The sequence below is a fragment of the Panthera uncia genome, chromosome F1 (genome assembly GCF_023721935.1).
Source record: "Panthera uncia isolate 11264 chromosome F1, Puncia_PCG_1.0, whole genome shotgun sequence".
Lineage (NCBI taxonomy): Eukaryota > Metazoa > Chordata > Mammalia > Carnivora > Felidae > Panthera > Panthera uncia.
Window position 1 is genome coordinate 15,513,882 of NC_064813.1, and position 27,811 is coordinate 15,541,692.

Below are 27,811 nucleotides of genomic sequence, written 5' to 3' on the forward strand. Positions count from 1 at the left end.
TCTCCTCCTGTGGATTCTGCCCTTCCCCTGATGACAAGCCAATAGTCCTGGGTGGGGTTGCATGTCTCCTAGAGCCCCAGAAGCCCTGTTGTGTCGGGGGAGGGGGGAGGGCTGGAGGGTGGGCAGAGACTGGGGTTGGGGGGAGGGAGAGTCAGAAAAAGAGTGAAGATATGGGTTTATATAAACATATTTAAAGCAGTTTAGCAAAAGCTTTCTCGTTGAACAGCTTTAAGAACAATGTGAATGAAATCTTAGCAACTTGGTTAGTAATTTGAAAAGTCTATTAATGTATACTTGAAATTCTGTTTGTATAAAAATACATTTTCCTCTTTATTTTAACACTGTGTAAAAGAACATTATGCATGTGAGTGGTTTGAGAATTAAATGGTTTAATACTCAGATCTGAATATCTGGTTTCTCTGTATATAGAGATATGTTCATTTAAAATTTATGGATTTTTTTTTTCTTTTTTTAGCATGTTGGGAATACTGACATTTCAGGCTCCCCCTGCCCTTTCAGGACACCTGCCATCTTTCAAGACGCAGCAGTGACATATTTCCCTCCTTCACTTTCTTGACCCAGATGTGCTCACTGGTAGAGAGAACAATCGAAAGCACTCACTTTCCCACACGCCCAAAAGAATATCCACTTCTCCTTTCCTTGTCTTCATTTCAGGTGTCAGAGTCCATTCATAATCGGGAGGAGTTGTATTTATTTTTTGCTTCTATCACAAACCAAAACAGGAAGAGGTGCAAAAAGTAAGATCACTTTAGTTAACACAAGGGTTGGCTACTCTGCCCATGAAGATAATGGTGTTCAGAGCAACTTCCCTTATAAGAACCAGGAAGGGCCTGTTGGCCTTGAAGGTCACCCTGTTGGGGTTCAGCGAACGGCCTGCGATCCCAATGACAGTACTTGCCGCTGCTTCGCTGCCTTCCTCATTTACCTGCAGGCCACGTAGGAAACAAAACCTCTCCATTAGCTACAGTTCATCACAGGCAGGTCAGTCATCCACAGACACATCAGTTCCTCAAAATGCTATTTGTTTTCCAGTGAAAAGTACACTCGGGTCAGGTTGCATTCCCACCAGAACCCTACTTTTACTCATTCTTTCATCCAATGAACATTGATGTAATAAGCACTTGTGTTCCTCCAAGCCTTGAGCTGTATGCTACGGGCAAGGGTTCCACTCAGAGAACTCCTGGACCAGGAATGTGGATGCCCGCAAGGTTGGCCCATTTCTGGCTGATGAGAGGGATGTTTTTTGGAGTAACAGTCTGACACACTGGTATTCTGACTTGCTAATAAGCAGAATTACCAGAGAGAGACTTTCAGAAAATTCTGCTTGTTGACCCAGGATCTCACTAAAACTCTGTCCCTGCCTCTTAATGAAAGCACGTCAGATCCCTGAGCTTTGTGGAGCTGGTGGAAGATAGTCTCTCCCTGTCACTCTTCTTCTCTACTTCCTTCCATCTTCCTGTGCTATTTCATGATCATTCTAGGACTAGATTTATGAGCAGACTGGAGCTTTTGCAACACCAGGATCTTCTTACTCAAATCACAGACTGGTTTCTAATGGCTTCCCAGGAGATCTCCAATCGGTTGGGGTCCTGTATATTGGCTTCCCAAGGTTTTCAAGGAAAGCAACTTCGTTCCAAGAGCTACAGAGGAACCTGGTACCGTTGTTTAGTGGGCTATGGAGGATAAAATGAACGCAGACCTCTGCTTCTTCCTACTGGTAACTCCAAGCCCTCAAGGGTGTCTGACTCGACCTCTTCTCTTTAGGGTCCTTAGAAGAGGATTTTCAATCACAGTTAAAATACTGAGGATAGCTTCCCTTGCGGTCTTCCTAAGTGCTCTTCCCTTCATAATGCATATGGAAGAGGGGGTCCGTACTGTCATTTGTGCTTCCAAAACCTTGAGTCCGGTACTCACGTAAAATCCCCACTTCTGATCTCAATACATTTAAGATATAGCCCTCGGCTCTTGCTATTGTCCTGTAGGTCACGGACATCTATTGTCCCATAGATTATGTCCCCACATTGCAGATTTTGACACGTAGCTCATAGCCTTTCTGTCCACCCTAACTCCTGCTAGCATTTGACGCAGTTAAAATCCCTTGGTAGGAGGCCCGTTCAACACCCTAACTTCCCACTTTTCATCCCTCAGCCTCAATGAGCATTGCCTTCACTCTAGTTAAGCAAACCGGCCCCATGGCCACACCTTAAACTCGCCATCTCTCAGAATTACCTGTGAAATCACAGTAATGACACTATCCTCTCAGACTTAACCTTCTGTTTTTCAAGCTATTGCATTTCCTCTTAATACAATTAATCTGACTTCCTTCTGTTCTTTGATCTCTCCATTTTCCGTCTAACTACACTTTCCCACTGAGCTTGGACTCTGCAACTGTATTTACTAGTATCAGGCTCTGAAACCTTTCTCTTTGACTATACCCTTCTTTCTTTGCGATTTCCTCAATCCTGTGACCTTCTCTAATTGGCCATCTCATTTGCCTCTTAGCCTGGTTCCCACAAAGGACAGTGATTCCCAAACTTAGTTGTGGATTAAAATCTCTTGAGGACCTTTGTAAATATGCTGATTCTCGGGCCCTATCCTAGATTCTCCAAGAGTCAAGCTCCCCACCTAACTAATGCTGTTGATCCATAGTTCAGTATTTGAGAACCAGAATTTCTAAAGGCTTTACATAGCTATTCCTCTAGTAAAGAGTTCCATGGGCACCTGACTTGGGGAAACACTAGGTTCAGCAGTATATTTTTTTAAGTTTTTATTCCAATTCCAGCTAGTTAACACACAGTGTTATATTAGTTTCAAGCATACAATATAGTGATTCAACAATTCCACACATCACCTGGTGCTCCTCATGACAAGTGCCCTCCTTAATCCCCATCACCTGTTTCACCCATTCCCCCACCCACCTCCCTTCTGGTAGGTTAAGCAATACTGAACCATTTTTTTCACCATGGAACTCCTTAGATGCCAAAATGGCAGCGTGCGTTGTTAATTTCCCAAGAAGAGGATATGCATTTATTTGACCACCTAACTTCGTGTTTTGCCAGGTAGTCTAAAACTCTAGTTTTCTGAAACACACTCTAGGATATGGCCCATACTCATCAGCTCCTCATTACCCTCCGTTTGCTCTTCACCGATTACGATTAGGCATGTGCCCCCACTGTTCTGTCTAAATTCCTCGGGGAATGGTAACCTGTCGTCACTCTTCAATCTTGTTACTAGATAACTTTCTGTTTTCTTGAGGCTCCTCCCTGGGTTTCCACGAGCCCAGACTCTCCTGGTTCTCCTCCTCTGAACTCAGTAGCCTCTGTTGGCTTCTCTTCCTGTGTCACCCTCCCCTAAATGTGTGTGTTCCTGCTTCAGAAGTAGCAGGAGGGAGTGTGGAACAATTGGAAGACGAGGGCTTCAGGGGAGGGCTGTATTCTGGAGGCCTCATGGATAGGGGGGCTACAGATTTGGGGTTTGAAGGACCCTGGAAACATGCCTTTTTCTACAGTCGTGTTCTGCTGTTCGTGCATCTGCTGTCAGACCAGAAGGCCAAGTGGTGTAAGAACTCCAAAGTTACAAATTGCACGACTTATCAATGTACTAAAAAATAAAGCAGCATGGGAATAAAGAAACAGCATAAGAAGAGAGAGCAAAGGGAGGTATGCTCACCTCAAGAAAGGCCTTATGGAATGCATCTGAGACGTAGAGGTCACTCCGGCCTTCTGCAACAATACCTAGAAGGAAGACCAGAGAATGTTCTACGAAAACGGGGAAGGTTGGTTTCAACACACAGAAATTCAGTTTGAATAAGAGGTCCTTTGGTTTGCTTTTTTTTTTTTAATAGAAATCCCGAACCATCACCTAATGATACTCCCTAAACAAATAAATACATATTAAGAATAATAAAAAGTACTTTGGGCTTGTTCAGCCCGACTCCTGTGAATTTAATCTTATGCTTCAGCTTTTGGAAGGTAGCAGGGGACTCTGTTCTTGAAGAAAAACTCACTCCACCTAGTAGGAATGTCTTTCTTTCCACTCTGGCAATGTTTTCAAGAGGCAAGTTGGTCAGATGTAGTTTGAAATTTTTTCCAGGTTTTACTTAAGTAATTTCTGTACCCAACATGGACTCACACAACCCCAAGATCAAGAGTTACATGCTTTTCAGACTGAGCCAGCCAGGTGCCCCTGGTTAGACCTCATTTAAAGACAGCCCCTTAAAGGCAAACCCAATTACCTGACATTGTTAACCTCTTTTCTAAAAAGATATTTTAAACCATATTTTTAAAGAATGGTGGATTGGAGGAACCAAAACAACAGAACACTGTTACTGAAGTCTCACAGCTAGAGAAGTCTGGCCACATCTGTTGTCCAAGTGACCTCAAGGAAAACTCATGAGCCCTTTGGAATATCAGGTGAAGGGCTCTTAATGCCTATTTGCTGGGCCCAAGATGTCTCCAGCTCTGAATCGGATCTTTGCTTTGAATTCCGATGTCTTTTCAAGTTCTTTACCACCTGGCCAATCCCCCGTATCAGTTACAGACTCAAAGGATTCCTGTGTCAGCTGGGCCCATGGAGAGCCAAGTGCAAACTCCCCGGTCTACAGAAGAGGAAGCAGACCTTGGGAAGGAAGGGGGCTCCCTGAGTTAGCAGTGGAACTGGGATGAGAGTCCAGGTGTCCTCACCCATTGCTCTTTTCTGCTCTTTCCCCAGTTTTTTCACCTTGGCCCAGACTGCCTTGGGGGAGGGGAGGAGAGGGAAGAGGAACGTCCTTCCTAGGCTCACCTGGGAGCTTGGACTTCTCAGGGTTGAACAGGTCCACGAGGCCCATGTCTTGCAGCTGCTCCTTCACGCTGAAGCTGTCCTCGATGCGGAAGCGGGGCATGTGGACCACCAGCAGGGTCTCCGCTGTCTCATCCAGCCATTCCTGCAGCACCTCCGGGGTGAGCTCCTGCTCCACCTTGGCCAGGCTCTTCTCGGGCTTGGGCAGGATGAGCACCATGGTGATGTCATCGCCCTTGAAGGGCAGCTCGAGCACCTGGGTGCCTTCTGCCACTCGCCGGTAGTGGAACTTGCCTTCCTGGTACATCATGGACGCCGAACACGACTCCCCATCAGCCTTGTAGAACAGTTCCTTCCTTGTGTTCTCGGGGCTGAACTTCGACTTCCACAGGCCCTGGGAGGAGACACGAGGCGGGAGAGAGTCACAAAGCAGGAAGACCAAAGACATCCGTAGGAGAATATTGACATGGGAAATTGTCACATTATTTTCTCCTGCAAATATGTTAGCAGAATTATTAGGAAAAAAGATTAGAGGGATATGCATGAAAAGGTTAACAATGACTATGTCGGAATGATGGAATTATGAGTGTTTTTTTCTGTAAACTTTTCTGTATTTCCCAGATTTTCTGCAGTGGCTCTTCCTTTGCTTTTATAACTAGAAAAATAAAAACTAAAACCAAGAACAACTTACTGGCCTCTCCACAAGCATCTTTTTGAGTTTAAATCTTATTGCCTTTTGCTTTCTGCCTCCCAGCAGCCTCTTTCTCAAAGGCCATCCTCCAAAATGCTAGACTCCACCCCTGATAAATAAAGGCCAAACGCAGATAATAACCTGGTGGGTTTGGGGGTGGGGTGGGGGATAGCATTCAGGAACCCTGCCAGGCAGAGGGTGAGTCCTGGCTAACTTCCTACTCAAAGAGGGAGGGTCCCTGGGATTCAAGACACCCCTCTGAAATTTCTGAGCTGTGATTATTCTTTGTCATTTTCTGGCTCATTGATTTGGGGACATGTCATTTAACTCTGAGTGGTGGGTCCTCATTTGTAAAGTTAAGAGCTGGCGATTGCTCATATCTGCAGGATGCTTACTGTGTGCCAGTGTTTTACATGCATTCGCTTATTCAGTCCCCTCAGTAACCCTGTGAGGTAGGTGTATCATTATTACCATTTTATAGACGCAGTAGTCAAGGCATAGGATGGTCTCAGGTAACTCAACTGAGTTCACACAGCAGAAATGGAAGAGCCAGGATTTAAACTAAGTAATCTGAGAGGCCCAAGGTCTCATTTATGATCTTGTGAGAATAAAGAGGGCTAATAAATAGCAAAGTGTTCTGTAAACTGTAGAGGGCAGTACACATTGTGTAAATACAACCTACTCCACTCTTGGGGAGAGGGAGGCCCCAAGAGACAAAGTGGTTGGCAACAGCAGTGACCGACTAACCTCCTGGGCCCTGTGCGGGGGTAAGAATGCACGTGGAGCACAGCCCAGGATGGGCAAATGTGCCGCAAATCCACCTGTCTGAAACTTGTGGCCCTCCCAAGTACCAGTGATCTATTTATTCCCTCATTCCCCTTCCTAAATATATGAAGTCGAAACAGTCTTCAGAACTCTTGGTTCTCTGAGAAAGATAAAAGCATCTGTACTATCAAATCACAGGGACTCTGCAAAGTTTGAGGTGAGCCTAGAGGTTCTGAAGCTTCAGGCAAGGGGAACTTTGAGTCACTCTGGAAGGTGCTCCAGATGATGGAGAAAATCTCAGCCCTGAGGACTGTCAATAGAGTCTGTCATGTTGTTCCAGATTTCAAAATGGAGTTAAATGGATAGCAAAAAAATGGTCACATGGATATGAGAGTTCATCACCATGCACGCTTTACAGCTGGACCAGCTAAGTTTGTGAGTGTGTGCATGGCTTCCTTGGGTCCGGAGACACTACCAGGCACTCCCAGACTTCAGACCAGCGGCCACGGCCTTAGACGTGGTTCTAGACTGTCGGTAAATCTGTATTTCTTCCCAGGCCATGCGCCGACCATTTCTCAGAGAAGATCTACCTACTGCCCCGTGGTGTGAAAGAAAGTGAGCTGGAGAACAAGAGCAAGTTCTTTGGGCCTGTCTGTTCAGGGCCACTTTGAGTACCTTGAAGTAAATGGTGTTGACCAGCACCAGTACAGTGAGCTCGTCGATGGCTTCTGGGGGAACGACATCAGTGATACGCCCTTCGGTCTTATTGGATACCCATTTGTTGATGGTCATTCTGGACTGCTCTGGATTTTCCTGAGGAGGATAGGAAACAAACCTACTCACCCGTGTTTCAGTGGGCTTCTCCACTTCCCCACACAGCGGTTTATTTTATTCATCAGCCCTCTGCCCTTTCCCACCGTTTGGCCAAGCGATCACTCTAACCCAGGTTGGGGAGACTCACATGTCTAGTGTAATGCCAGCAATCTTCCACATGGTTAGTAAATATTAACAGAAGAAAGAGAAAGAAAGAGAAACAGGAATAAAGGAACAGAAAAGAAGAAAATAGTGTGGGAAAAAGAAAACAAAATGTTATTTTCTCTGATATGCTCTGTGGGAAACTAATGAGTCATGCAGGGATGAGGGGCAAAGAGGATGCCCATGTGGTCCAAAAAAAAAAAAAAAAAAAATTGAGAGATGCTGATTGAATAGAACCAATAGATTTCTTTGTTGCAGGACTTCTCAGAAGACCTAATAGGCACTTCATGAATCTCCAAGAGGAGAATACAGCACGCACCATACACCAATTTTATTTGACCATGGTAACTTTCAAAAATTAAATAAGGCGCCTTGTAGAACTGGCATCTCCAGAATACTTTTTGGTCCTGGTGGACAAAATGAAGAATTTATTATTTATACCACTTTCTCAGAGCAACTACTGCAATCTAAGCCATAGATACCACTGATTTCTCAGGTTTCAAGCAAGAAAATATATTCCAGAGGTTCTGACTTTCGGTCGTTCCCCACCCCCCAGCCTGCCTTCAACTAGCAGAGCTGTGTTAGTTTGGATCCTGGATCCTGCCTCCCTGTCCTCTCAAGCTGAGTGGAGAGAAAGAACTCTGAGGTCAGGGATGACGTCTGCAACTCACCTTGAAGTCCAGGGGCTGGAGCTTGGCCCCATATACCACCTCACTGATGTCCTGATAGGTCTCGTTGAAGGTAAGGGATTTGTCTCCAAAAAGGCGGTTGGCTGATACTAGCTCAGAGGATTTGTTGGCTTTTCGATAGAGTCGGCAGTTCAGTTTGGCGAAGAAAAAGTGCACCTGATCAGATGTTTTCTCGGAGATGGTATCAAACTTAAAAACCTGTAGAAGCCAAAAGAAAACGGTGGAAAAGCCTGGCTAACATGGTGGTGAACACAACACTGGTTAGCCCCCTATCTACAGCCACCTCAGTTGTGAGCTCCTTCGAGCACAGCGCCTGGAACAGCCCCTGTTTTCTAAATGAGTATGTGGATAAAAGGAGAAAAAAGGGGAGGGAGGAGGAAGGGTAAAGACACAAAGAGAGTCTCTAACGGGCTCCAGACCAATACGTGTTTTCTTGCGTGTCCGGTAATGAGGCAGAAAGACTTCGGATTGTACCTCCATCAGCTGCTTGAGGGTATTGTCACAGGCACCCAGCTTGGTCATAGCAAAAGCTGTGGAGATACTCAGGGGCGATAGGAAGATGTTGTCATTGTCATTCTTGGAGTCGGCCAGGTGCTGATAGAAGGCAGTGGCGAAGCGGGAATTGGCCTTGGACAGTTCCCAAACCCGCCGGTTGGTGGCCTCGGGGATCTTCTGCTCTGAGCCCTCATCCTCCATTGCCTTCTTCTCTGGGGAACGGTAGATGCACATGGGATTCACAGGAATGTCCCGAGGCTTGGCTGTGCAGATGTCCTCCACGGGGCTCCAGTGACAGGTCACGCAGCCCCAGAGGCCAATGAGCAAGGAGAGAAGACATATCCTCCTATAGGGAGACAGAAAGCTGAGTTAAGCTAGGCTGGGAAAACTATCCCCACTGCCCATCACAGACTTGCCCCAGTGAAGCATGGGATTCCAGCCCACCTGGCAGGAGGAGGGCCCAAACCTTTGCAAAGTACAAGGGGCCAGGACAAGCCCGGTCCTGGACTCCTTGCAAGAGGATAGTTCTACTCGCCTGGACATAGTCATGCTGAAATTAAAATCAACTATTGAAGCGACTGATGGTTATAAGGTACCGTGAGCCCAAGGCTGGGAGAAATAAAGAATGCAAAGCTTCCGTTGGTGAGATGGGGCACGCACATGTGACAGGCAGGGGACTTCAGTGTCCAGTGAAAACTTAGGGCGGTGGGAGGAGCCATTGGCAGAAGCTGTTTAGGAAAGGCCTCAGAAATGGCTTGAATGTCACCTGGATGTTGAGAGATCGGAAGGATCTTGACTGATGCAGCAGAGATTTCAGTCATACAACGGGGTGAGAGGGAATGAACAGGGCAAAGCACCATCTGTGTGCTGGAGCCTCCCCAGGCCTCTAGCTCCAGCCCTAACCTCCCAAGGAGCTCCAGACCGATCGGTTGCTGGACAATTCCTCCCGGACGGCCCGAAGGTTCCTTAGTGAAAAACGACCAAACTGCACTTGCAACTCTCACCCGCCCACCTGCTTCTCCTTCTACATCCTCCAAAGCAACAAATGGGCCCCTCGTGCATGCTGACATCCAACCCAGAAAGCTGGCGGGCTCTCTGGATTCCTCCCTCGAAAACCCTCTTTAGTCAGACCCTGGATTCCATTAATTCTGTTCCCTGGCTCTCTCACTGCCTTAGTTCAGGCCCTCATCATTTCTCTGCCTGGAAATTTTCATAGTTGCCAACAGGGGTTCACTAAAAGCAAATGAAGTTAATCTTAACTTAAAAACAAAAAAAGTGAGATCACGAGACTGGCAAACTAGGAAAATTGGAACACTCGGTTAAGCAAACCAAGGCATAAACTCTTGTAATATTTTTGTAGAAAGACCAGGGGCTTCCTCTGGTTGACTTGGGAGTCCGTGTGGGTACTGAGCCTTCCCCCGACAGAAAAAGACACTCACACAGTGCTGAGAGGACTCTCTGAGGTGGCCTGCTGGCAAGTGTTGGGCTGCGAGGGGGGACTTGGCTTCTTGCGTGAGACGAGGCAAACTCTGCGGCCCTTTAAGAATCGAGGCACGGAGTGGGAGAGAAGATGGGAGCCGCTCAGGGTGATTTAGGAGGCGGGGTGAAGAAGCAGAGACAGAGACCCTTGCCATGCATCTCCCTGTCTTGCTCGCCTTTTGTTTCCTGTTTGGTCCCTCAGCCACGTTTGGAAATACAAGTGGAGGCTGAGGGGGATCTGGGAGCTTTGTTCGTGGGGGAAAGAATCACCAATACGGTGTGCCCCGGCCTCACTTCCAGCCCCCCAGAACAACCCGGGTCAGGAAGGGAATGTGTGTGATATCGAGGGAGGAGGGGACCTCGCCGTGAGGCAAGGGGACAGAGCTGCTATCCTTCAGCCAAAGGTCACTGAGATCTTGGAGTGGGAGGGGGAGGGGGGGAGGCAACCAAGCTGGAGGAGAAGGAAAAAAGGAGTTAGGAGGTCCTCACAGGTTAAATAGGTTAAATTTGCCCTCTTTTCAGCTGTCTGGTGGGCCTGGGAATTTCCCCCGGAGCGTCTCCCGGCTGCTGTGAGGGCTGGCGCTGCCACAGCTGTGACACAGGGAAGACATGCCCGGTTTCTTGAGCTAAGAGCCCAAGGTGTGGCTTCCCCCAAGAGGGAGTGGGAGGGAGGGCACTTGGCATGACGTCTTCCAAACACATCTTTTTTTGTAACTACCCAGGGAGAGGGCCTGGTTTTCTCAAAGGTGTCGAGGCCACCCTTCAAAAGTCAGAAAACCCAATGAGGGCATGCGAAAGAGAAAACTCGCCTCTCTTACCTTTTTCCAGCAGCTACAGTTCCTATCTCATTGGAAAACATGGTTGCTAATCTTCCACGGGGCCGGGCGAGTGGAGATAGTGTGTTCTGAGGCAATCCCTCTGAAAACTGGTTCTTTCCTCTAAATCTGACTGAGGTTCCAGAAGCTCGGGTGGGGGAGGGAACTGGTGACGAGGGGAAAACTGAGGTCAAAGGCTGATGACCAGCTTCCAGGGTTAAGCAAAGTGTACAGGCCCGTGTTGTTTAATTAGTAGAGAAGTTTTAAAGTTCAGTCAGGTCGAGGGAAGGCAAGGCCCACCTTTCTTACCCATACTCCTTCACTCTCTTCTTTATCTTCGCAGAAAAGGAAAAGGAGGAATGTTCACAAATTCAAACTTGGTCAGAAAATGCCTGAGGAGAAGTTTGTTTTCAGGAATTTCTTTTCCCCCTGGTTATCGAAACGAGGAGACAGAAAATAGGTGAATATAACTAGTCAAATTGAATGTCCAGAAACTTCTAGCTTTCCACCTGCTCAGTGTAATATGCTCTCTTTCACAGCTCTCTTTCAGGAGAAAGAGTCCATAATATCTAGTCAGAGGGGAGCGTGTTCTGAAACAAGTACTGCCTTCAGGATTCTAAGAGCCAACATGTCCGTGACGCAGACGAGGACTCACAAGGGAGTAATTGATCCCACTGGGGGATCAGGAGACAAAGTATGAGGCAGGTAAAAAAACACACAAGCTACTGCTGAAATATTTCTTAATTTTTTTTTTTAAAGATTTTATTTTAAAGTAATCTACATCCAGCATGGGGCTTGAACTCGCACCCCGAGATCAAGAGTCACATGTCCTACCAACCGAGCCAGCCAGGCACCCCTGAAATACTTCTTTAAAAGCAAAGAAACCAAATCCTATTTCTTTGTATATATTGTTATTTTTACTTATTTTAGTTATTGGGGAGATTAAATGAATTTAAACTAAGGGGGATAAAGGGCAGGTGTATTTTTATTTTCCTCTTCCTAAATGGCCAAAAACAGTACCATAAGGATTGCTGCAACAGTACTCACAGGATAAGCATGCCTCCTTTTGTGTGATTAAAGATTTCTTTGAGGGTGGTATGCTCATAGGAATTCATATATTATATATGTAATACATATTATTATTTTTCTGTGCTAGTTGGGAGTAAGTTGCAGATCTAATGTCCCTTTATCCCTAAATAGTGTAAAGTTTCTAAAAACAAGGATTTACTTACCAGACCACAGTACAGTGATCAAAGGCAGAAAAGCTGATGATGATGTAGTATTATATTCACATCTATAAGCCATATTTTAAGCTTGCCAATTGTCCTACTCAACTTTTGCCCTCAGGATCCCCTTGTAATCTTGCTAAATAACACCTAAATATTATTAAAAATTATATATTAAGGGGCACCTGGATGGCTCAGTCGGTTGAGCGTCTGACTTCGGCTTGGGCCATGATCTTGTGGTTTGTGAGTTTGAGCCCCACGTTGGGCTCGCTGCTGTCAGAGCAGAGCCTGGAGCTGCTTCGGATCCTCTATTTCCCTCTCTCTCTGCCACTCTCCTGCTTATGCTCTCTCTCCCAAAAATAAAACAAAGCATTTAAAAAAATTTTAATTATATATTAAAAGTTAGACTTCACATATACACGAAGGAGCCCTGGAAGTCCCCACGCTTTGGGAGACATTGATTTAGTGCCTCCCACCTCCATTTTGTTCTCCTTTTCTAGCATCACACATCGCATTTAGTTGTCATGTCTCTCTTTTTTACAGCCCAGAGGTCTTCTATTTTTTCTACATCTATCCTGCCATGAGTTCACAGAGGATTGGTTCCATCAGCTCAGACTCCTTTGGTTCTCCCAGTGTGCTCTGGGTGGAGCAGGCTGGTGCTTCAGTTAAACCCAAGTACCTTTCTCTCTGTCTTGTCTGGCTTCTTTCTTTTTCTAATGATTTTCCTTCACGCTTCAGGGAGCAATCTCGGCACTTAGAATGCTTAATATGTTCAATACACACATCAATTTTCTTGGCAAGAGTCTTGCCCTTAACTTGTCTACAACAATGCCAACAGCACACTGGGTAACATTGTGGACTTTTCCAGGTTTGCCATGTTAACATTCATGAGGCGTTCCTTTTAGCACAGTGCCTATCCCCTTGATGGCTACAATATCATCTTTCTTGTAGAGTTGCCTATATGTGGCCAAAGGAACAACCCAGTGTTTCCCAGAACCCCATGTTCGTTTCCTACAGAACATATAGTGGGTGACTCTACTCTTCCCCTTTGTGTTGGTCATTTTGGCAAATTACTGTAAGCTGGTGGATCTAGCTGAAAGGGTGTCATGTTTCTAGTGTCTTCTAGTTTGGAAAAGTTGCTCTCTTTTGTCATTTTTTTAAGAGTACAAGCCAAATATTTTTGAAGGATGTCTCTCAATTTGTGTATTGTCTGAGGTTTCCTCAGGATTAGATTCAAGTTATACTCTTTTAGGGGGCAGGCATACTACAGAGTGATATTGTGTCCTTCTCGCTGCATCATATCAGGAGACACATGATGTCAATTTGTTCCATTTCAGGTGTGATGTTAACTTTGATCACTTGGTTACAATGGTGTCTGCCAACTTTCTTTCTCTGTCAATAAAACTGCAATTTTACATTTTTAATTTTATTATTATTATTTTTAATGTATATTTTTGAGAAAGACAGAGCATGGGCGGGGGAGGGGCAGAGAGAGAGGGAGACACAGAATTCTTAGCAGCTCCAGGCTCCAGAGTGTCAGCACAGAGACCAACGTGGGTCTCAAACTCACGAACCGTGAGATCGTGACCTGAGCCGAAGTCGGACGCTTTAACCAATGGAGGCACCCAGGCTTCCCTCCCTTTTCTGTTAAATAAGTATCTTGTGGGCAGATAACTTGAGAGTGTATATATATTGTTTTTCATCAAACTTTCACCTGCTAATTTTACTATCCCTCACGATTCTTTTGCAAGACTTTTTAAACACTGTACTTTCCCAGTTATTTCTCATCTGATTCCCTGAAAAGGATTATCACTGAAAATGATTAGAATTAAAAGAGACTAAGCTGGCACATTCTTTTGCTGGGGTGTGAGGACATAGGTCCTTGTACCCATTGCTAAGGGGAGTGAGTGCAGAATGCTGTAACTTTGGGTGGTTTTTTTTCAGAATCCTGTAACTTTGAAGGGAAATTTGACAATACATGTCAAAAATACCATGTATCCTACAGATACATCTGCATGGGTGTCAGTGAGATTACTAACTGTAACCGATGGGTAACAATAGCAAAAGATGAGAAACAACTTCCACCTATAGGCGACTAGTTAAATAAACCAAGGTATATCCCCACTGGAAGATTATGCCACTGTCAAAAAGGATAAAGATCCTTTTTCTGAACCGATATGGAAGATCTCCAGGATAATTACGTGGGAAAGAAAACAAGCTGCAGATCAGTGTTTAGTATGCTACTTTTGTATCACAAAGTGCAGATGATATGGGTGAGGGGTGGATAGTCAGGGGAGGAAGCAAGACTTGTCAATATGTACCTCCTTACTCATATTCTACTTTCTCTTTTTAAAATTTATTTATTTTGAGGGAGACAGGGGGAGAGAGAGAGAATCCCAAGCAGGCTCTGCACTGTCAGCATAGAGACTGACGCTGGGCTCGAACCAATGAACCATGAGATCATGACCTGAGCCGAAATCAAGAGCCAAATGCTTAACTGAGCCACCCAAGTGCCCCTAGCGTTCTACGTTTTAACATGCCCGTGTATCACTTATTCATACAAGTCTGGACTTTGTGAGCAATAAGGGTGTCAGTGTTTATTCCATGGAGACTTGGGGAGAGGGGAGAACCAGGCCACGATGAAGGTGGTGGCAGCACCAGAGAGGATCTAGAAGCTGGATGAGCCCTGGGCTCCTAACAAAGGAGAAAAGGAGAGTGAGAGACGCCCAGTTCAGTGTCTACAGGTGGAACAGAGGTGTTTAGGTGCACCCGGCCTGGTAAAAAATTTCTAATGGCTGTATACTATTCCATGGTCTATAAGGTAACCATTACTTTGCATTAGCTTAGGTAAAATCCTTTAAATCTTTGAATATGACTATCAGAATGGGTGCCACTTTAAAACACTATACACCAGGATCTATGCTAAGTGCTTTACAGGCATTAGCTTATATAATTCATTTGTCAGCTATACCAGGAAGATATTATTATGCCCAGTTAACAGATAAGAAAACTGCTATTCACAAGGGTTAAGAACTTGACCCAAATTACAAAGCTAGCAAAGTTGAGATTCAGACCCTTTGTGTGCCTGTGTCATGGGTTTTGTGCTCCTATAAGGTACATATGAAGAAAATGTCTGTCTCTCCAAATTAAAACTCAGCGTACAATTGTTGTTCTTGGGGCAGGGGTTATATGTCACCACCTGGTTCTCCTCCTGTGGATATTCTCTATAAAGTTTGTCTATGATTCCCTCCAAATCCAGGACCAGGAATGAACCCAAGGACTTCCACCTTCTTTCTTGGTTACACATATTTTATTAGAAAGCATTTGTCTCTGATGCACATTCCAAACAAGATTTTCTTTTTTTCAATAATTAAAACACAATTTTTAAAAATTTATTATCAAGAGAAAGTGAGCACAAGCTGGGGAGAGGCAGAGAGAGAGACACACACACACAAAATCTGAAGCAGGCTCCAGGCTCTGAGCTGTCAGCACAGAGCCCAAATGCAGGGCTCGAACCCACAGGCCGTGAGATCGTGACCTGAGCCGAAGTCAGGCGCCCCCCCAAACGAGATTTTCAATTGGTCTTGGGTGTCTTTAACATCAGCGTAGTCGCTGGGTCTCATACAGCACCCCTTGCCTTTTTACCGTCTAGACTTTCATGACCCCGAAACCCCTTTCCTCTTAGTTCATCTCAGACTGGTTTGATGAGGAAAGGGAAAAAAAGTTGGGCAAACAAATCTGGGTTTCCCCCTCCCACCCACAGAATCGTCAATATTCTGTCATGTTTTAACAATTGTTTATATTTAGATATATACAAATATGTTTAAATCAAAATTTTCCTGGTGACTTCTAACCATTTCTGCAATTGGAGGCAGACTTCATTTTCCAAGTGGTAACCAGGGCCTCTCTGTGCTTTGCTGTGTTAGGGGCCACAGAGAGGAAAGAATATAGCATTCAGTCACCCTCTCTTTTTTTAAACACTCCCTTAAAGTTCAGGGGCACCTGGGTGGCTCAGTCGGTTAAGTGTCAGACTTCGGCTCAGGTTGTGATCTCATGGTTCATGGTTCAGGAGTTTGAGCCTCGCACCAGGCTCTGCACTGACAGCGTGGGGCCTGCTTTGGATCCTATCTCCCTCTCTCTGCTCCTGCCCCACTTGTGCGCATTCTCTCTCTCAAAATAATACACTTAAAAAAATGTGAATGCTGCCTTCAAGTTCAGTAACAAAATGAACAAATTCCCCTTTCCCTAGCCTTGCCTCTAGGCTCAGAAGCAGCTCCTAAGCAGGTAGCTGATCCTCGCTGTTCATTCTCTCATGTCCCTGCCCTGTTTTACTCTTCCCTTTGGCTCCAAGAGTAAGACCTTGGTGGAGAACAAACAGTAGAACTGAGCTCCTGCCGTCAGTTACTGAGTAACTCACAGCTGAACTCTTCCATGGAAATTTGGCAAAACATCTTTCCATTTTTGGAAAAACAGAGCTATCCCCAACTCCCCCGGGTTTCTAGTTTCTAGTATGCTATTTTAACTAAGGGTGAAATAAAGTTCATCAAAATAATCCTGCATTATCATTTGGCAGTTTTTAGGTAAGATTCTCAAAGCATCTCATTGGAATTTGCTCAAGTTCTCACAACTGTTAGAAAGTTCAGCTTTAGTTTCAGGGACACCAAATCAAAGCAACAAATATTTATTGAACATGCCCAGTGCACATGCCACTGGGTCTTCAATGTACCAGGTACTCAAATAAATATTTGAGTTTGAAGAAACCCAGGTTCAGAGTAGTTTTGCCTACTTGACAGAAAAATACTTTAAATGTAAAGGTTATTAAAAATGCTTAATTATCCAGCAGCACTGACACCTTGTGTGAACTCAGAAATACTGGGAGAGAGTCACATGGAGTTAAAGTTCATTGTCTTACTTCAGTTCCGGAAGTTGTAGGTGGGGAAAGAAAAATAGAGAAGAGGAAAAGGCAAGAGAGCAGAGGAAGAGGTATGGGGGAAAGTTCTCTGGAGAAAGGGGGTGGGTTGGACAAACCCAGAAGCAGCAGGAAGAAACTGACAGTAAAGCTAAGGCCAAGGGTGTTTTTTGGTAAGTACAGGTCAATCATGTGACCGACGTCTCTCACCCAACCTCTGCCAAGGGCTGCTTTAGCAAATCTATCCAAATCCATTTGAGGGGTGAGGTGGAAATGAGGGTCTAGGGATGAATGTGGCTTGGTAGCTTTTATTCCATCAGGACACACACAGTGGGTTTCAGACCCTTTCCTGATGGCTAGTGCTAAAAAGCAACAGATGCTGGTTGGGTACAGGCTGTTCCCACATGGAACGGAATAGCATCTTGTGTCCCTACCGAAGTTCAGCTAACCAGGGAATGGTGCTGAAAGGAAAGCCCGAGCGGTTCAGTTAGAGCCAACAGGCCGGCCCACTCTGGAGAGGCCACCTGCATCACGGCCTAGGTCTGTCCCAGAGTTCAGCAGTCTCCCTAGCTTGTCAGGGTAACGAAAAGCCCAATCAGTTAGATGACGAGGAGGGCAGGCTTGGGGCCGAAAGAAAATCAGAGGGCACCTTTTAGGTCATAATAGCCTGAATGTTTTAGATTTGAGAGGATAAGGTGATGATAAATTGAGATGACTGTAGGTTTTCCTTGAAACTATTTTGAAGAGCTTTGATATTGCAAAGGTAATCCCCCCCCCCCACCCCCTTTTAAGCTGGTGATATAGGAATAGACCTAGACCTAGTGCTTGGTCAGGGGAAGCAGGGGAAGCAACTGACTTTGGGGGCACCTGTTTGGGCATTTAAGAATGCCAGTCATGCTTGTACCATGTGTTGTCAAGTTATGGCTCAATTAAACACTGCGAAGTTCCTCCCTCCTCTTCATTCCCCATCCTGGTGCTGGCTGGCCCTTACTAGTTCTTGTTAACTCTACTGACGGCAGCCGATTCACTGGGTTCTCTGCCACATGAAATCACAGCGATCACATCACAGTCTGGCTTAAAATCTTTACTAATTTTTACTTGCTAAAAGATAAAATCCAAATGGCTCAGAATTGTATGCAAAGCTTTTCAAGGCCTGGCCTCAAACTAACTTTCCTAGCTGTCTCCCATTGCAAGGCCACATTCATATGCATGGGGGTGCGTACACGCTCCCGGGATGCAGCGTCTGCGCCCCACTTTGCTCACCTTAGAAACCCTTTCCTACCTTTACAAATCAACTCTTCAGATGTAAAAACTTTCCTGAAGCACCTTGCTTCTCCAGCTCTAGGCATTTTCCTTGAAACAGTCCCCGGGTCATGCTAATTATGTCTTACAACTCATTCACTCCCCAAGTCTGACTGCAGAAACCGGTCTTTCTGCTTCTAAAATTGCCTGTGACATAGAACCTTGCTACTCACAACTGTGGTCCTTGGCCAAACAGGACCGGCATCACCCGGGAGCACATTAGATAATCCCAAGCCCCACTCCAGACCTGCTGAAACAGTAACTGCGCTTTAACACGAGCACCAGGTAATGCGTGTGCACGTGAAGTCCGAGAAGCACCAACACAGAAGCTCTCCAATAAATGTGAGTAAAGAGGCACAAATCAAATCCCTTCATTCCCCTGCGTGCAACCTTTCCTTGGATTTCCTTCCAGAATAAAACCCAAATACTACAGCATTGTCTGCAGGCCTCTGTGACCCAGCTGTGCCTCCTCTCAGGCCGTTCACTCCCTCTACTTTTGCCTCCACCACTTTGTCTCAGGGGCACAGATTCTTCTTTCGAAAGAAGAAATCCACACATCCTGTTTTCTCTGACTAGGACTCTCTTGTCTCCAGCATTACCTGCCATTCTGTCCATCTGTAAAGTCTTACCTTCAGCGCAACTTCCTCAGGAAAGCCTCTGCCGCCCAGCCAAGCGAGGTTAAGTCTTCTTTGTGTGTATTCTCACAGCTCCTTGCTCTTCCAAGGACAACTGTGGTTGAATACTTTGGTAATTTTAGTGGTTTGTTGATGATCGTTACCAATTTTTAAACTATATTCACGTCAATTTCCATAATTGGGAGTCTAAGCTCCTTGAGGATAAAGGCAGCATTATCTTCTCAGTATTGGACATATTATTAAGTACTCAATGGGCCACCATGTTGGAAAGTAGGATTTACTAACTGATCATTACAGATTAGCTGGATACTGTAAATGACGTGCTAATACATACAAAAAACAAACTCCTGTTAATCTACGTGGGTCTCAGTGTAAGGGGTCAGAAAATTGCTTGTGGGGAGGGTAGGCCTAGGTAAATGGTAAGATGGCAGGGCTGGTCCTGGAATTCTCTCTCTAGATTTTGTAACATTCAAGGATGGCTGCAGTAGTTACCATCCTTCATACCCCTGAACTTTTTTTTTTACTATGGTTCCTTCCTTTGAGGTCAAGTATGGTACCAAACAAAGGACACCTAATTGCTAATTGTTAGTAGGAGGAGTAACTAACCTTCACTGGTCATGAGTAGTATTCTTCTCTTAAAGTATGGACGTTTACAAAAAAATTAAAATTAAAAGAAAAAAAAAGACATTTACTGGGGTGCCTGACTTTGGCTCAGGTCATGATCTCACAGTTTGTGAGTTCGAGCCCCACATCAAGCTCACTGTTGTCACTGCAGAGCCTGCTTTGAATCCTCTGTTTCCCCCGTCCCTCCCCTGCTTGTGCTCTCTCTCAAAAATAATCATTAAGGTTGGACTAATTTCTGTGGTATCTCTACAAAATTGGCTACTGCACGTATGCGTTTACTTGTGCGTGTTACATAATTATTCTTCACGTTAAAAAAATATTTAAAAGGTGTGATAATCCCAAGGTTAGAAGAAAATGGCACAGACTCATTTACAAAAAAAGACTACACGTTTCTCCTCATTAATTTATCATTTAATATAAATGCTGACAGAAAGCAGATAAAGACCTTGTAGACATTTTCATGTATTTACAAACCAAAAGGTGAATCACCTCCTTCTACTTGTTAAAATAACCCTTTTATCTGCATCTCATGGGAGCTTTTAATACTACTCAGGAGCAACATGAGGCTGAGTCAGTTTCCAAGGTTATAAAGAAAGGAAACAGCGTTTTAACAAAATGTGGCATCTTTGATATAAACAACATGCACACAAATAATACAAAATTGAAAAAGATGGCCCTAATCCTCTTAAAAACCCAACAAATGAACATGTACTTGTTCAGACCCAGATTTCTGCTGCCCTAAACATCTTCCTACTACTCTTGATTTCCACCTCACTTGTTTTGAAGGCTCTTTAAAAACTGGAAATATAAACACATTAAAAAGAGAAGAAAATGGTCCATTTCAAACAGGGTTCTTTTTCCTATTCCAAAAGAACTTTCAAGAGATAAAGTCTTCAAATAAGATTTCACAGTTTGCTAGACGCTAAAGGATTATTCATAGCTTGTGAAATTCCAACCCATTTATCTTCACTTAAAAAAAAAGTTGAAAACATTTGGAAAAAGTTAAATTTCACAAACGTTACCAATTTAAAAATCAGCTGTCACTTTAAGACTCAATATTTTTATTTCTGAACAGGTAGGTGGAGGCGGGCAAGAAAAAACAGGGAGCCGAGGCAAGGAAAAAAACAGGAATGCAAGAGAACTTTTAAAAAATGGTATTTTGTCTAGCACTGATTTATACGGACAGGAGATATAAAGTCTCACTATCCAAAACTAAGTGATTTCATAGTCATTTATAACCTGACTCAAATCTCATGGGCTCCTTTATTAATCTAGATTATTCTTGTCTTGTTAAATATACCTCTGCAGGGCACAATCACATACAATCAATACGATTGGTAAATTACACAAGCTCTATCCCAAGCAAATATGCATCAATGTTACAAAGTTATTTTAAAAAAACCAAACAAACAAAAACAAAATAAAACAAAATAAAATCCACCCAAAAAGGTGATAATGACTGCAGAATGTCTCGGGGAGACTGGTATGAGCCTAAAGACCAAATTGACCATAGTTAGGGGAAAAGGGTAGCAGGGGTTACAAGGGAAAGAGAGCACACAAAAAGAGGAATCTCACAACTGGAAAATGCTTAAGTGGGTAAAAGATTTTGTTCATCATCTTAATTCACTTTTTCCATTGCTCTTGTTCCAAAAAGTCACATCATCATCAAGTAAGCAACGAAGCCCCTGGATCAGTGAATAAAATGAAAAAAAAAAAAAAAAAGAAGAAAAAAAAAAAAATCCCCCGCCACCCAAGTTCCTTTCATTTCCAGAAGGTGAGAAGAGGAAAAAGGATGAGGGGGTGGGAGTGTGTGTGGGAGGTCTGGAGGGGGTGATAAAGAAAATGCAGGCAACCACACACCTGGAAAATATAGCTCTCAGGACAGTGCCTTAGGTGAATAGAGGATGTAAAAATGATAAAGAAAAGCTTAAAATACCTTAAATTAGAGGAATATTTTACAGAGTTGTTTAGATATTATTGTAAGAATGGCAGCCAATCACTGAAGAGAGATTACACTAATAAATGGTGATTTAAAAAAAAACAGGCAAAAAACCCCCCAAACCAAAGACCAGCAACAAGCAGGCAACCAATTATCCAATAGTTCGTCCCATCCTTTCCTTGGCCCTTTTATGCAGTGGCTGGGGTGGGAGCAGGGCCTGCCTGACAGTTTCCAGTTATAAGATGACTCTGAGCATACAAGCTAAAGAGGATGCCAAAGACTTGTGAGCTCTGTCTGCCTAAGCGTTAAAGACAACAAAACAGAAACAACCAGAAACAGAGAGACCTCAATACGAGAAAATAAGTCACCTTATCTAGTATATAATAGACTAACTCCACAGGATTTTACTTTTCTACATACACATTTTTGGGCACAGTATTATATTGAGGTTTAACTCCTGTCTCTTGGGTTATTGTGTCTTATTTTCTTGTGAAAATAAAAGTTATTACTCTAGGGATGTTTTGTTCAGGAAACAAATTTAAAGGAAATTCAGTGTTTGGCTGAAAATTGGGAGGCTCTGAAAACAAGGATTCCAGTGGTGAGGTTAAGTCCTTTTACCACAATAGGATTTCAAAGGACTCTTTACCTACTTTGTTCAGTGCAGTATTGAAAATCCACCTATTGGGAACACATTTATTATTAAAAGGTGTAACTTCTTCCTGGTGGTGGCAGTGTCCTATTCTTTATTAACATTATAACTAGTATTACTTATCAAATTAGAATCTTTTATATATGAAAACATCTTTAGCAGTCAAAGCAATAAAATCTTAAAACCCAAATCTTAAGTTGGCATTTACCATAATAGTACCTTGCCAAAAACAGCTTTCTTTTTCAAATGGCTCAGAAAAGTTGAATTAAGAATTAAAAAATATATTAACTGCAATTCACCTATAACTCCCCATAAGTAATTTCAGCAGGAAAATTTCATAAAGCTGAGCTGAAGCAACAAATAAACAGAAAAGTCATAGCTGTCCAAGGCAGAACGGTATGAAGAAGGAACAGCAATACAAGTAAAGCGTTAACACCAGCAAATTGCTTATATGTGTCCACTCCCTAATGTCGGAAGGGAAATTTGCTTTAGTTTAGTTGCTAAAATTTTTAAGGACAGGCTGACTTTTCTGGGAACAGATCATCTTGCAACACTATAACCATGTATCACCAACTAAAAAATAAACACAATCAGGCTCTTTCAGGGTATAAATCTAAGTAAAGGCTGCAGTTAATTTCCAGGAAGATTATTAATTTCTCTTAAAACGTAACCAGGTCTTTCTTTTTAATAAAATATAGGTCATTACAGGTACTTTTTTACAGGTAGATTTTACATATGAAACCTTTACTCAATTCTTTAAAATGAGCAGAAAGAAAGTGGAAAAACGATGGTAAGATCCCTATCTATCACCACTTGGATTTAATAGCAATCAAATACTTTGTAGTGAAAAGAATCTGTTTTTCTCCAAATCTGAATATAATCTCACATGCAGTGACTATAGTTTATTTCTCACCAGTCACATGCTCATGAATTTTTTTACCCAGTCCCACAGCTTGACCATAGTGATACAGATTGTCCTTCAGACACAAGTGAAAAGCCAAAACACACAAGATGCTACAATGACAAGATAATCTCAAAAAACAGGGGGACTGCTTACAGACAATATTGTAAAAGATGACATTCACTGGTTTAGAGAAACTGATGAATTTTCATTACTTTTACATTTTATAAGGCCAGCTACCTTTAACAGTTAACTTAGATAAATCTACTTAACAGAACAATCAACTCACAAATACTAAAAGGTTTCACAATCAAATGGCTATATCCCCCCAAACCAAAACAGAGTAAAGCACAAGTCTTTGGCTCTCCTTTAAAGAAAACAGCAGGTTACCATTCTTAACCAGACCTTTGTTTGCCTACCAGTAGGGCAAATACCACATTTGTGCATCACTGAGTAATAACACCATTAGAAAAGGCAACTTCACAGAAGTTATTGGCTAAGCGAATTCATTTGAATGCTCTGTTTTGAGGCAGCAAACTGTCACTGTTGCAGATTGGGGAGGGCAGTGGGTAAGTCAAGGGGGAATTTGCAAGATAGAAAAGGGCCAGGAAAAAAAAAAAAAAACCCTTGAGCTCCAACCCTAAAGACCTATGGAAAGTCTGATGGAGTTACATATTCATGGTAGCAAATGAGAATCATATCAATTCTATGTCTTTTAGGCAAAAGAATAAATACAAGGGAAAGACCAGGAGAAGGGAAGGGAAATAAGATGAGAGAAGGGAATCAGCCACATTAATGCCATACCAAATAATTTTGTATACATTCTGAGTAGGTGAATATTTGTAGCTGGCATTAGAAATAGTGTCTTATGAGAATACTATTACTAGAAACCTATGCTATAATTAACTGTTCTTTTGATTACAAAAGTAACAAAGAATGGATCTTTGGTCACTTCAGCTTCTGTAAATTACCCAAGACAGGGCGGCTATTGGACTTATTTGTGACAATATCTATAAGTAAGGCAAAATAACTACATATAAGTTAGGAAACTGCATGTAGATATCTTATTCTTAGTTCTACGCTTTTCCAGAGATACCTTGAAAAAAAAATAAGTCAAAGTACTTTTATATTCCTAGCTATGATAAGATCCTGGTTTAAAAAAAATTAAGATCCTAGTTTTGTAATCTAAACAAGAGTGAACACAATGCTTATTATACTCCTACCTTAACCTTTTCAGAATTGCTCATGTTCGTCTGAGATGTCAGAGTCTTGCTTCTGAATTCAGTGAAAAGCAAATAAAAGTCATTTCCAGAAGAAATTTATATGTTAATAAGTAGAAAGCCTAAAAACTGCATTTCCTATCTGACTCATTTAATCTCTTTACTCTCTCTAAAGGCAGACATTTTAAAATAAGCCAAAAAAAAAAAATCAGTGCCTTTCGCAGGTTTTGACAAAAAAGCAGTTAAAGAGTCCAGCAGTTTTGCCCAAATAGGCCACATACCCTTACGGGCTCATCATTATCACAAAGTGTTTCACAGAGAAAAGGAAAAGAAAAAAAAATCTAAACTTTGGAGGTTTTATTTAATTCCTAAAACTGTTTGTGAACACCAGGAAAGTTTTAAGAATTTCCATGAGATAAAGCAGAATGACCAATTTAAAACAGGTAAGTCATAGGCACAATGGGGCAGGGGATCATTCTTCTGCCTTTCTACCCAACCAGATTTCCTCCAGAGTGTGCGGGGCCCTTCCTGAGGTGCAGCTAGAATTAAGGCTACAATTTAAGGGATCTGCCCTGACCCCCAAAGCCCCCCACCCCCCCAATGAAATTACCTTAAAAAGTGAAAGAGATGATTTTGAGTCAACTGAAAACAGTGGCTTTTCAGGTTTTATTCAGAGCAGGAATACTATTATAAGTTAATGCCTATTCCTGCCTAGCTTACAAAATCAAAATGGTGAAAGCAACGAGTATATCTGAAGGATATAAAAACAAGAACAGAAGTTGGGTTATAAAATGTTTCAATGGATACCCAAAATGGACTTTTACTTTTATTCTGAACCTCAACAAAATCAATACTCATAAATTCCCTTCCAGTGCCAGACTCACTGAGTTCCAAATAAACCAACTGCTTCTAAAACTTAGGAATTATCTAACATGTCCAAAGGAGAAATACAACCTGCCCAAATCTGCCTACAGAAGGTTGGAGGCCAAGAATGTTGCCTTTTATGGTTATACAAAGAAATGAAAAATCTTGGGACTCTGTCAGACACACACAGTTTCTCTCCTTCTCCCAAAAAATAAGCACTTATGTGTAAGAGGGTTTTAAGCAAAAGAGAAAACAAACAAAAAAGCAAAAAAAGCAAGTGTATTTTTTTTTAAAGGAAACTATGGATATCAACTGCAGAAATGCCTCATCTTCATTCAGTGCTTCTACCTCCCAATCAGTCATTTTATCGCAACAGCTGCGCTCATGCGAAAAAATCCTTAAAACATACCCAATATATATACAGATATAGCTATGTATATATGTATATATATATATAATATATATAAATTTTTATTTAAATAAAAAAGAAAGCTCGAATCCCAAGCCAATATGTGTATATCAAATCCTTGACCAGCCAGGTCTGTAGGGCATAATCAAATTCAATGTGAAATAGTATATAAACACGGTGCCTTGACTGGGCAAATTAAATAATTGCTACTCAAAAGAGTGTTCTGTTTGGACTCTCCTACTGGTAGGCAATGGCAGGACTGTATTTCCCTCCCCCCCTCCCCCATTTGTTTCAGTTAACAGTATGATGGACACAGAGCTTACACTGAGGTTGTTATGACCTCAGCAGGAGTTAAGGGTTAAGAAAATAAGAAACAAGAAAAATACAAACTCTTGCTTTTACCCAACCAAAGCAATGCAGTAACTTATTACATAACCAGTGCTTTCTGTTTTAGTAGTAGAATCCAGAAGGGAATTTTTAAAAATCAGGCAAACAGAGGGAGGGGGAGGGGGAGGGTGACTGTATCAAATAATCCCCACAAAACATGTTTTATAGGGTTTTAGTTCAGTATAGACACATGGCATCAGAATATGTGCAGCAGAACTAAATAATTTCATAAAGAATCTCATCACTATTGTAAAGTCAAGTCTCTGAAAACTGACTTTTAGGTACTTATTACCTATTGGTGCTAAGGATACTGAACAGCAACAGCTAGTCAATTCATAAACCATCCTTAAGATCCTGGCAGTCTGTCCTTGCCAAATCTATTTGAAAGCCAGGGACTTTTATTTTATTTTACACTTTTGGGTTTTGACAGTAAAACAAAACAAAAACATCCACTGAAATAATGTGACTGTTCATTTTCGGTTCAAGTGTTGTGGTTTTAAAACATGCTTGATTTTCCTATTATTATTGTTTTTAACACTCTAGGATTTTAGCAGAAGTTTAAAATTTGAAAAAGCACAGGTCCGAATTTCTAACCAGCAGCTCCATACAGGTAATATACCAATCATGTATCTCCCAGGACTAATAAATTACAGTTCATTCTTAAATCAATCTCCATTTAAATCTAATCATTCTAAAACACTGGCCTGGCTTTCTGATTAAGAGAATGCAAGGATCCATTATGTGGAAAAGGACTTCAAAAATTAATTGGTAATTATCTCTCTGGAAAGTTGAAATAGAAACAAAACCCTCCTGAACAACAAAAAGTTTTAGTGCCATATGGAAAAACACACATCAAGCTAGTAACCAGAAAGGGAAAGAAAATTATGACTTTCAAGTAATGGCTCTTTGAAAAGTTGGTTTGCTGCACATTTTCTAATAAGTAGTCTACTACTGTCTCTTTGTTTCTCAAGCACCACAGAATTCTCAGACAGGCCGGTGCTTTCTGTGTGTTTTAATTTATGGGGTTGTCAAAGCTGGAAAGGATTGGGGTCAGGAATTATACACTGGGTATGTAATAATACCAAAATACAAGAAAAACCTACTTCATTAAGATCATACAATTAATCAAACAGAGTGTATATATAATATCTTCTTTTTTTTTAAGCCCTGGATCCAAGGCGTCCAAAGTTATTAAAATAAAGTTCATTCACAGAACAAAAACAAATTTAATCTGAATTGCTTGCAGATACTGCTAATTTTCTTTTTCTTTTTCTTTTTTTTTAAATTAAAAAATGCATTAATGTGAACTATGTGCAGGGTTTGTTTTTAGTAGTGGTGTTTGTGCACATTGCCTCCGGTACTTTTCCTGGATTTCTCTGACCACTCTCAGAGAAAATGTTTAGAAGTTATCTGTTCTCCCTACCCTACCCCACAAATTGATCAGGAGCAGAAGATAAAAGCAGGATTCTTCATCATTTAGGGAGCAGAACTGGGAGTAACTCCCGATCTCTGGGAGTCATTGTTGTCACCTCCTCCCTCAGGGTCCTCTGATAGGTTCAGAGAGCTGGTCTTGTTTGACAGGAGGCTGATATTCTCTTGTGTCAAAGCTGATCCATTTGGTACATCACTGTTAACATTAAAAAAAAAAAAAAGTTAGAATTTTAAGGAGAGAGACAAAAATGATTAGTAGAATAAAATCAACAGGGCCTTTCCTTTTTTAAAAGTTTTTTTAATGTTTATTTATTTTTGAGAGAGAGAGGGACAGAGCGCGAGCAGGGGAGGGGCAGAGAGAAAGGGAGACACAGAATCCGAAGCAGGCTCCAGGCTCTGAGCTGTCAGCACAGAGCCTGACGTGGGGCTCGAACACACGAACTGCGAGATCATGACCTGAGCTGAAGTCAGAAGCTTAACTAAGACTGAACCACCCAGGTGCCCCAATAGGGCCTTTCTTTTAATAGTATGGAAAAATATGCAACTATCTTTTAAACTTTTAATTTACAGCTCCGTATCATGCTTTAGTACAGGGGCTGACAAACT

At 42.5% G+C, this 27,811-nt stretch overlaps 2 protein-coding genes and 1 long non-coding RNA gene across 8 annotated transcripts in view; 1 reads left to right on the forward strand and 2 right to left on the reverse strand.

Moving 5' to 3' along the window:
• Positions 1–542: 542 nt before the first annotated feature.
• On the reverse strand, positions 543–10,768 carry SERPINC1 (serpin family C member 1). The gene is made up of 7 exons (XM_049633998.1): positions 10,713–10,768; positions 8,395–8,761; positions 7,903–8,118; positions 6,932–7,069; positions 4,804–5,194; positions 3,691–3,755; positions 543–946 (listed from the first exon to the last, which is right to left on the reverse strand). Exons 1-7 carry the CDS (start codon positions 10,751–10,753, stop codon positions 770–772), a joined length of 1,395 nt encoding a protein of 464 aa, XP_049489955.1. The 5' UTR covers positions 10,754–10,768; the 3' UTR covers positions 543–769.
• A 275-nt stretch (positions 10,769–11,043) lies between these two features.
• Positions 11,044–18,562, forward strand: LOC125925176 (uncharacterized). Its single transcript, XR_007458722.1, has 3 exons — positions 11,044–11,169; positions 11,249–11,414; positions 18,343–18,562. It is a non-coding gene; the product is annotated as an uncharacterized LOC125925176 (long non-coding RNA).
• A 1,738-nt stretch (positions 18,563–20,300) lies between these two features.
• RC3H1 (ring finger and CCCH-type domains 1) overlaps positions 20,301–27,811 on the reverse strand; it is an 85,276-nt gene continuing 77,765 nt past the window's right edge. For all 6 annotated transcript variants that reach the window (XM_049633991.1, XM_049633993.1, XM_049633995.1 and 3 more), the window contains one exon: positions 20,301–27,401. In XM_049633991.1, coding sequence (XP_049489948.1) covers positions 27,251–27,401 — 151 coding nt within the window. In that variant the 3' untranslated portion in view covers positions 20,301–27,250. The remainder of the gene's footprint in view (positions 27,402–27,811) is intronic.

What these genes read in the sequence shown, in the direction of transcription:
- SERPINC1 (XM_049633998.1), bottom strand. Translation starts at nt 10,753, where the DNA reads ATGTTTTCCAATGAGATAGGAACTGTAGCTGCTGGAAAAAG. An exon ending in ACTGTAGCTGCTGGAAAAAG is followed by an intron (nt 8,762 to 10,712) that starts GTAAGAGAGGCG and finishes GTCTCCCTATAG; the next exon opens with GAGGATATGTCTTCTCTCCT. An exon ending in CCCTCAAGCAGCTGATGGAG is followed by an intron (nt 8,119 to 8,394) that starts GTACAATCCGAA and finishes TGGCTTCTACAG; the next exon opens with GTTTTTAAGTTTGATACCAT.